The sequence below is a fragment of the Malania oleifera genome, chromosome 1, assembly GCF_029873635.1.
Source record: "Malania oleifera isolate guangnan ecotype guangnan chromosome 1, ASM2987363v1, whole genome shotgun sequence".
Taxonomy (NCBI): Eukaryota; Viridiplantae; Streptophyta; class Magnoliopsida; order Santalales; family Ximeniaceae; genus Malania; species Malania oleifera.
The window spans coordinates 68,127,254-68,137,823 of NC_080417.1; the positions used below are offsets into that span (position 1 = coordinate 68,127,254).

Genomic DNA, 10,570 nt, shown 5'->3' on the forward strand with positions numbered 1-10,570 from the left:
AACAAGCTCCATGAGGCTGAGCTCTGCAAGAGGGCCCTCCGGGAAGAAATAGAGAAGATCCGAAAGGAGGAGATTCCTGCTACTACTGTTGTTGTTACTGCTGCTGATGCCTCCAAAGTTGTGGTAAAAGAGTACAAGGATTCTACACAGTTCGTCTTTGACACCGCTAGGACCTATCGTATAAGTTTCAGGAGGTGCCAGGAGTAGGACAGGACAATGCACCCTGATCTTTCTCTGGCTAGTGTGTGCTCACATGGGTACGGCGGTGAAAGTCCAGAGTTTGGAGACAAGATTGATGAGGCGGATGAGCCAAAGGAAGAGGAGGTTGCGGAAGGAAGTAAAGTCAACTGAGTATTGAATAGTCCATTTTGTGGTTTTATTAAATAGTGATAATGTACTTTTGAATATCCTTGTGGTACAACCTTATTTGAGATTTGCCAATTCTATTGTACAACATTTTGACGAAAATGAAATTTCAGGAGTAATATTTTTTCAACATGTTAGAATTCCATGTGTTCTTTATCTATTTTGCCTCTACGTCCTCCAATGTGTATGTTCCCAACTTTATCTTTGTTACAACTCGGTATGGTCCTTCCCAGTTCGACTTCAGCTAGTTCGATCCAGGTTCCGCTAGGCTTGTTCGCGCCTTTCTGAGGACCAGCTCTCCTGGGTGGAATGTTCGCACTCTTACGCGGTTATTGTAATATCTAACCACTTTTTGTTGGTACGTGGCGATTTTCATTTGTGCCTACTCCTACCTCTCCTCTAGGAGGTCTATCTCCGCCCTTAATTATTCACTGTTATGCTCTTTGTCAAAGTGCTGCCTCCACCAGGATGGGATTCCTACCTCAGCAAGAATAATGGCCTCTACTCCAAACGCAAGCATGAAAGGTGTTTCCCCTGTTGCTGCCTGTCGGGTTGTGTGGTATGCCTAGATTATGGAAAAGAGCTCCTTCACCCATCTACCTTGGGAAGATTTGAGCCATGTCCTCAGGCTGTGCAGTATCGTTCTATTCGTGTTTTCCACCAGACCATTGCTTTGGGGATGCGCCTTCGATGCGAATAAAAGTTTTATAGATAGGTCAGCACAAAATTTCTTGAAGTGCTCATTGTCGAATTGTCTCCTGTGGTCTATGACTATGGCCTATGGGGTTCCGAACCGGCAAACCACCGACGTCCACACAAATCGGGTGATGTTTCACTCGTTTATGTGAGCTAGGGCTTCAACCTCTACCCACTTGGTGAAGTAATTGAGTGCCACTAGCAAAAATCTCCTTTGCCCAGTCACTTGAGGCAATGGCCCCAAGATATCTAGTCCCCATTGAGTGAATGGGCAAGGACTGGTCGGGAGGAGAGAAAACTGGACAACAGTGTGGTATTCCCGTGCACCGTTGGCACCTATCACATCGTTTGACGAACTCGATCACGCCTTGCTCATTATGGGCTAGTCGAACTCTTGTATCCATCATTTCTTCCAAGTTGATATACTTTTGTACTCTGGAAATCAATTCTCTCATATCAGCTGGTGGTTTCTTCCCCCTATGAGTACAGGAAGTTTCCAGGATGAAGGGTTATGGTCAAAGCTACCAAAGCCACCCCCATGTCTAGGTTGTGGATATCCAGGGTTGCGGTGTTGAAATGGTGCATGAACTTTTTTAGTGTCTCCCTTTCTCCTTAAACCATGCTCATCAGATGAGTTAGCGTTTTGACGATTCTCTGACTACTGAGGAAATGGCTGGTGAACAACTACTCTATCTTCGAGAAGGAACCGATTGATCCAGGTCGTAGGGTTCGGTACCAATCCCTAGCACTACCTTTAAGGGTTGCTTCAAATGCCCTGCACATGATGGCGTTAGGTGTGCCTTACAATTGCATCAACACCCTGAAGGTGTCCAGATGATCAACTGGGTTGGACAAACCCTCGTACCTTTCAAAGGTCAGCATTTTGAATTTGTTGGGAAACAAGACCTCCATCACTTCTCTGGTGAATGACGGCTCCGAAGATCTTAGAGAGGTTTCCCCGTAAAAAGGGTTGAATCGGCCCTCTTTCATCATCTTCTCAATTTGGTCTATCTTTTTAATCCTTTCCTCTAACTCGGTGGATCTTTTCTCATTGATCCCTATGCTGTTTACATATTCCACCTTCTTAGTGAGGTTAGTTTTTTCCTCACTCTCCCTTAGTTTCTCTGTTTTTTTAGATAGGTTGGGACTAACCTGTTGTTGGTGGGGAACATGCTCTTTGTTACTCTTTTGCTGCAAGAGTAGGTTGAACATATCCTCCATTTTCTTTTGGAAGGCAAGGAATTCTTCCCTGGTGACTCCCGAATGTTCTACAGGTATGGAGTGGATAAACTGGGGTGATTCTTTTCCAACGGCAGAGCCGGAGCTGGAGCCGTGACTAGTAGGCATTATTTCAATTTCGAAAGCCGAGAGCAAGATGAGCACCTCTTAAAAGCAAGTTCCTACAGATGGCGCCAACCGTTGTGGGATAAAAATGGCGATGACTTGCAAGACTACTCTCTGAATTTCGATGACCTGAAAAGGATGAAAACAAAACAGGTTTGGAGGACTCGGGGTGTACTCCGAGGGATCACTTTGATGCCTAAGTAAGGGGAATACTTCACAGAGGTTGAATGCAATAGTATATGTACATGTAAGGAATGAGATACCTTTGCTTGTTTACGTCTTTCCTTTTTATAGTGGCATAGGTCCCATGAGTTGAATTGTCTTTATGGTGCGGGGGCGTGAATCGCTCCCGCGTCATAAAGTGCCCGCATGTATCATTCCGAGCATTTAAGGCGCCAGCAGGGATCTCTCCCTCTTTTTACTGGGTCGGAGCTGACTTGGGGCGTGATGACTAGGTGTTGACTTCCTTTCCTAGACTGATATATTTTGGACATATCAAATACTTTCAAGCACAACATTAATTAAAGTCCGTACCTAGTGTACAAGGCTCCCACTTTGAGTGGGGTCTGGGAGAGGTGGATGTCGGCAAGCCTTACCCCCATTTTTGGAGAGCCGCTCCCAAGTCTCGAACCCGAGACCACCCGTACCGAGGCGGAGACACTTGCCATCGCACCAAGGCACGACCTCTAAGCACAACATTAATTGAATTTTAAATTATAATTTAAATTCTTGAATAAAAAATATTCATAAAAACAATCTTTTCACATATAATTTAAAATTTGTCCATCATAAAATATTATATCAATATTGAACTCACTCTTCATCTACACATATCAATACTAATATACATTTTACAATTATTTATAAATTTTTAAGGTAAAAGACATTGACCTCTCTTAGGTTTGTTAAAAAGACATCGACTTTGAAATTTTAATAAGGTTTCAAGAATTTTAGTGTCCTCTCAAAATTTATCAAAAAGATACAAACAGTCACTTGTATTTTCTAAAAAAATTAAGTCTTTTGATGAGAGGTATACCTCTTTCTTGACAAATTTGATAAACGATTTATAATAATTTTAAAAGAAATAGTTTATGTTTTTGTCAAATCTCATAAAATATGAGCTCTTTCATCTTAAATTACAGATCTTATGCCAGGAGTGCATTGTAAATCTTTATTGCGTGGATGCCACCGGCTGCGATACATTGACCAGTGAGTCAGTAGTACATTGATATGATTGTTTTTTAGGTCAAAAAGTCAGAGCCTATGTAATATGGAGTGCAGCCTAGAAGCATTATTTTTTGTTCATGGAGGGAGATCCTCTCCCTCTAGGATTTCCCTGATGCCTGCACGTGTTTTACCCGCTGGACGTCTTTTTTGTTTAATTCACAATATAAGATTCTTACACTGCATTTGGACCATGAATTTTAAATTTTAAATTTGAATTTAGATAAACTTAAACAAAATTTAATATAATTTTATATTATATACTCTTTAAATTCACCACAAATCTAAATCTAAAGTTTCTTCCAAACATAAAATTAATTAATGTTTAGTTCAACACATAAATTTTGGCAAGTGTTTAAAAAATCACCATTACAATCTATATCTAAAAAGAATAATCATATTTTTAGCACAAGTCTACCCAATTAAATTTATGTTTGAAAATTTTTATCATTAAAAAGAAATCAACGCATGCGCCGACAATAATCCAATTAACCAAAATAACGAAGCGTGACGTGATTTCAAAATTTCAAAACTATTTATCTTACATTCATATAAGATCATAGTAATAATATATTTTCTTAGTTTATATTTTTTTTATTACAGTAACTTGCTGTTGGGCTTTTGTGGAGCCTAGTTGTGTTTTAATTTGGATGCCGACCCGACCTCTATTTAATTAGAGATTTCTATCCTTAAGCTTAGTCCATGGAGCGAAGGAACCCTAGGCGCAACATATAAAAGGGATTACTTTCGGGTGATTAGGGTTGGCGTGGTTGTACCTACGTGAGAGCGAGAGGGAGAGCATTGTATCGTCGTACTCTCTATATTTTCTTCCTGATAATATTGAAATCCCTGCAACTCCGTGGACGTAGGCAAAATTGTCGAGCCACGTAAATATTGTCTTGTGCGTGTGATTGACTTTCTTTGACGTTATTTTTTCCTCTATTTTGTTTCTCACAGGGTTCGAGAATTTGTTCTTTATTCCCAACACTTGTTATTGTAAAAACAATTACGATGTTTAATAATGCGGGTGTATATATATATATATATGGGGAAATTAATGTCACAATTTAGCTTATTTTTCATGAGCATGAAGGGAATACGAGATGAGATTCTCATGTTTCGTGAAAATCCTTTACTCATAGAAAATGTGAGATTTTTACGGTGCCAAATAACAGTGTTAATCAAATATTGAATATGTCAAATTGGAGAATGACAAAAAGTAACAAAGCAAATGCAAGATGAGAATTGGTCGCTCGACAAATTAGGCATTTTTTCTTCTTCTTTTCTAAAAATGCGGTTTAAATGTTGAAAGTAGAAAATTTTGCTGCATAACTGGGCGACCGGGAAAAAAGCAAGAATAAATATTTGGTAAGAATGGAAGAAAAGTGTTGGGGGGTGGAGGGGAGGAGTCAGGCTAGTTTGGACATGGCCGCAGGAAGAAATTTAGCTTGAAGTGGAGGGGCAATTGCGCAGTGCGCTTTGAAAAAGTAAGCACGCCATGGATTTGTGCATACGTTAATGTCCAAAAGGGTGCAAAAGTGATTGAGAAGTTCAATGAAAACTAGAACTCTTTCTCTTTTAAGTATTATTTGTTGTTTTTTGTCCCACATCGGTATAAAAAGTTGTTTTGAATTTTTGATATTATTATTTGTACCACACATGGAAGGGAAGTGTTTTTTAAACTTGAAATTGAAGTTATATAAAAAACTCAACTCTCTATTTGTAAAACGCATCTGAAAGTTGTATTTTGTCAAAAAGTAATGGATTGATCGTGGCATCCGAGAACGTAGGTAATCTATATCGAACCTTGTTAATTTATTGTCTTGTTTTTTTTTTTTTTATTGTTTTATTCTTAATTTCTGCATTGGTTTAGTTTCTTATATATTCAATAACAATAGATGTAGTATTGGTGTTGTGCGCGAGTGGGGTGTTCGGCATAATATTATTAAACTACATTGTTCCAGTTTAATACTGTTTATGTGGGGAGACTTTTTTATTTTTTATTTTTTATTTTTTATTCTGAGGTGATAGTGGTATATAGTTATGGCTGATTTTGATTCCAGCATTTGGTTGTTTTTCCATATTATTGCTTTACTCGTGAGGCTTGTGACTGCCATTACTCTTTTTTCTGTCTTGTGCGCCCCTTCCTCTGGGTGGGTGTGTGTGTTGTGGGGCATTTTGTTTTTCCACTTGTGGGTTGGGTAGATTCAAACTTCAAAGACAAATAATTGCATTTTTTTAGGAGGGTCAGTTTGACTGGATTGATAAATGTGGAAAGGGCGAATGCATGGGTTGGGTGGTCCATTTTCTGCATTTATTCTTTATTATTACTTTGCAATCTCCCACACTTTCACCAAGATAAGGCGAGGCCATTTTTTGTCGTCTCAAGCTGCTGTTAGCCTGTTAGAATTTTGGTGTTCTCATCTCATCTGATTCCTCATTTCTCTAACTAAGATTGCACTTTCTTTTGCCTCTCTCTCTCTCTCTCTCTCTCTCTCTCACATGTTCTGTGTCAGTGTGAACTGTCATGAAGACATGAATACAGCAGCTTCCTTACACTTCCTTCAGCTAGCTCTGCCATCTGATCAGCCCGCACTGTAGATCAAAAAAGCAACTCATCATCCTTTCCCTCATCTCCTAGTTTTACTAGCTAGTTTCCTACAGGCACTGAGTACTGATATCTAAATACCAGTTTTTTTTCTTTTTTTTTTTTTTGTTCTCTTTTTTATGTCTTAATAATATCTCAATTCCAGCTCCCATGGGCCCATAATTATCATTCAGTTCCAGAACTTCAGCTCTGGAATCTGAGCCACCATCTTTTCCCTGCTTTTTTTTTTTTTTTTTTCGGTTTCTTCTTTCAAGTTCTTACAAAGGCTCTTCTTTCAAACCCACCTTTTGTATTATAAATTACATCATTCTTCTAATCCTCTGCAAACATTTATACAAACCGTTACTGGAGGACCCATTTGTTGGACTCTCAATTTAAACGAGGCCATCAAATCAATTGATCCTTCACATTTCTTTGTTGCTTGAATCTTTGGTTTTTCATCCATGAATGAATCTGAAATGCCCATTCCTCACCTGTTCAGATGCCCAATTAGTCTAGACTTGCTCACGGATCCAGTCACTTTATGTACAGGCCAAACCTACGACCGATCCAGCATAGAGAAATGGCTTGCTACAGGTAACCACACTTGCCCTGTCACAATGCAGAAGCTCCATGATCCTTCCATGGTTCCAAATCACACTCTTCGCCATCTTATCTACCAGTGGCTTCAAATGGGTCCCCATCTCGATCCCGATTACCTGGAAATTGATCCTGATCTTTCTTTGGCTGCACTGAGGCACAACCTTGAATCAAATGAATCCCCTTTGGAAACCAAGCTCCAAGCCTTGGAAAGAATTCAAGTCCTGATAACTAGAGAATTTCCATGGAGAAATTCGTGGTTCACCCAGTTAGGCTTGTTCCCATTCCTCTTGGAGCAACTCTTTGGTAAGGTAGAGGCCAATGAATACCGAAGCAATTTGAACTTGGCAGAACAAGCGCTTTCTTGTGTTCTGGCATTGATGCCTTTTGGTGAATTGGGGTCTCTGAATATGCTCAAAGAAGAGTCCAGTTTGGCATCCTTTCTAGTCCTGTTCCAGCAGGGAACAATCACAGTGAAGATAAGCTTGTGTCATCTTGTGGGAGCAATATCCTCGTCTCAGGAAGTGAAAGAGCTGTGTGCTGAGCTTGGAAAAAATCAAAGACTCCTGCGGGAGATTGTTCTTCTTGTTTGCGAGCATTCCGAGGCTGCTGAAGCCGGAATCAAAGCCACGTTGGCATTGTGTTCCTTGGAACAGAATCGTGAGAATTTGGTCAGAGAAGGCGCAGTCGATGGACTCATAACATACATTTCAAGTGTGGAGGGATGCGAGAAAAGCTCGGCACCATTGGCAATGGCAGCAATTGAGTTGCTCTTAGGGGTCGAAGGTGCAAAACAGGCTGTGATCAATAACCCAAATGGCGTTAAGGCTCTAGTTAAGATGGTTTTCAGAGTATCCGATCATGAAGGCAGTGAGAGCGCCATCGATTCACTTATGATTGTATGTTATGAATCGCTGTGGGCACAAGAAGACGCAATTTCTGCTGGCATTTTGACACAGTTACTATTGCTTCTTCAGAGCCAGTGTCGTGGAAGGACCAAGACCAAGGCTAGAGCATTGCTCAAGCTGCTTCAGTCGTTGTGGGCTAAGGAAACAAAGCATGTGTAGACTAAAAATGAAAACGTTTGGACTAACCCCTGTTATGGATATTATCAATAAGTGTGCCTCACCTGTATTTGAAAGAAAATTCTGTTGCTTTGAATCCTAGCCAATATAGTCACTTGGTTCATGTTAGTAGACTCAACGAGATTATACAGTAACATTGTAAAGAAAATTCACGAAAAGAAGAATTGCATGAATAAGATGTTTTCATTCAAGCTAAATTTTAAAAGTGTACACAGTGTATACGATTTATATACAACTAGTCAAAAATTAGACGTAATATTACAATGCTAACAAATGTATCGGTTGGCCTAAAGTATAAGTAACAAATATCCTCAAGTTACGCCCGGTGTTAGGGTGTGACAATGTAATGGGGAAAAGGGGGAGTGAGATACTATTATAATTGTATTCTTCAGGGATTTAGAATAAATATATGAATATCTGTGTTATCGCTTGTATGGTGATTCTCTTGTAGATGAATAATACAAGTAGTTCTTTTCATTGTGGTGTTATGTTGCCTTGGATTATGATATCTCTGATTGTTATAGTCTTATTCGGTGTATAAGAATATATTGCTCATGTGAAATCCTATTGTTCCTTGTTTTCCTTGAGTATTGAGACTCACCTGGTGCTCGTGCTTGCAGGCTTGAACGTGTGAGAGTTGGCTGACTTGTCGAGGGAGAGCTCTCAACGAGTGCCACACGGCCCTTACTTGAGTCCCATTTTGGGGGTCCATGACAGTTGGTATCAGAGCACAGTGTGTGTGAGCACCATGCGTGGGATTATGAGAAATAAGTCAGGAAGAGTGAAGCGCATTGAGGCGCTTGAGACAAAACTTGTAATCCTGGAGACAACGTGCGGTGACCTCCAAGGGTTGGTGGCAACATTGATAAAAGAGAAAGGTGTGTCAACAAAGCTTGAGGCCGCCGAAGAAAACCCTAGAGAAAATCTCTATGGGGTATCAAAAGTCGTAGAGAGACTTGAGGAACTTGAAAAATTCATTCCAAGTGTGAAATCCCTGGAGAAATAGCCAAGAGAGCTTGAGGCCTTCTATAAGAGTATCGAGCAGTTGTAAGCCTTTGAGAGCAGGCTACAACATATTGAGGGCATATTGCCATCTCTTTTGTCCCAACGGGGAGAGCCAATAGAGCTTGAGGCCTCCTTACGGGAGCTAACGGATAATCTTGATTTCCTTAAAGAAGATGTTAAAGTGTCCACTACTGCTTTGAAGGAAGATTTGAAGGAGATGGGCAATGTCCAAAGTGCGGTGGTCCAAGTCTAAAGGGATTTACAAAAGGTCATTGCGAAAGTGAATGCAGTGGCACAGTTAGCCCGATGGCCAGTTGCACATCCAAATGAGAGTTCTCGATGGAAGGTACCGGAACCTAAAAGTTTTGGGGGTACACAAGATGCAAAGGAGCTAGACAATTTCTTCTTTGATATGGAACACTACTTCACGTGCTCCCGAGTGGATTTAGAAGTGGACCGAGTCAATATGGCAACGGTATACTTGATTGGGAATGCAAAATTGTGGTGGAGAACTAAATGGAATGATATTCAGCACAATAGATGTGTCATTATGGGAGGGGTTGAAACAGGCGGTGAAGGCCCAATTCTATCCAGAAAATGTGGAGTATATAGCAAAGTGCAAAGTAATGGAATTGCAACAGCCCTCATTAAGGAGTTATGTAAGGGAATACCAAGCCTTGATGTTGGACATTGTAGACATGACTGAATCGGATAAACTGATTCATTTTCTTCGGGGTTTAAAGACATGGCCAAGAAATGAAATACGACGGCAAGGTGCTGGTGATCTCTCTTCTGCCCTCGCTGCTGCTGAACGGTTATATGATTTTTCAGATAATTCTAGGAAGCAAAATTTCCTTACATCCGCCAATAATGATTCTCGTCCCAACAAAGTGTATAAGCCCACAAATGGGGGAAGGGATAGGGAGACAAATAGTTCTTGGAAAGATAAAAGAGCGCCCATGAATAGGGAGTGGAGGGGCGGACGAATGGGGGGTGGAGAGCGTCGACTGATCTCTTGTTTTCTTTGCATGGGACCACATCGAGTGGTGGAGTGCCCCGAACGTAAGGCTTTGAATGCTATAAAGGCCCTTTGAGGGGAAACCGAAACCCTAACAGCAATTCCAGAAGAACAACTGAATATGGTGGGAGCCTTGGGATTTTTGGGGGCATTAGAGCTTCAAGTACTTAACAACAAGTTTCAGGAGAAGGGACTAATGTATGTTGATCTACTTTTGAATAAAAAGAAAATCAGGGTCATGATTGATACAGGGGCCACCCATAATTTCATTACTGATTCTGAAGCTCAACAGTTAGAATTGCAAGTAGATAAAGATGTGGGTAAGATAAAAGTAGTGAATTCTCTAGCATTAACCACGGTAGGGGTGGTACCTAAAGTGGCATGCCAAATGGGATCATGGTCTGGAATAGTTGATTTCACTGTAGCACTCCTTGACAACTTTGATGTGGTATTGGGGATGGATTTTCTTAAAATGACACTCTCAATGCCGATCCTAGCTGCGGATTGTCTTGTGATAATGGGAAGTGCACCTTGTGCGGTCCCCGCAGCCTACAACAATTTCGATGAGAGGAAGTTGCTTTCAGCCCTCCAATTCAAAAAGGGAGTAAAAAGGGGAGAATCTTCTTTCGTGGTTCTACCGATAGT

General features: G+C 40.6%; 1 protein-coding gene across 1 annotated transcript; it reads left to right on the forward strand.

The window, feature by feature from the left end:
* Nucleotides 1-5,991: 5,991 nt before the first annotated feature.
* LOC131159940 (U-box domain-containing protein 25-like) lies at nt 5,992-8,099 on the forward strand. Its single transcript, XM_058115189.1, has one exon. The coding sequence runs from the start codon at nt 6,682-6,684 to the stop codon at nt 7,882-7,884; it is 1,203 nt and encodes a 400-aa protein (XP_057971172.1). The 5' UTR covers nt 5,992-6,681; the 3' UTR covers nt 7,885-8,099.
* The last annotated feature ends 2,471 nt before the right edge of the window (nt 8,100-10,570 follow it).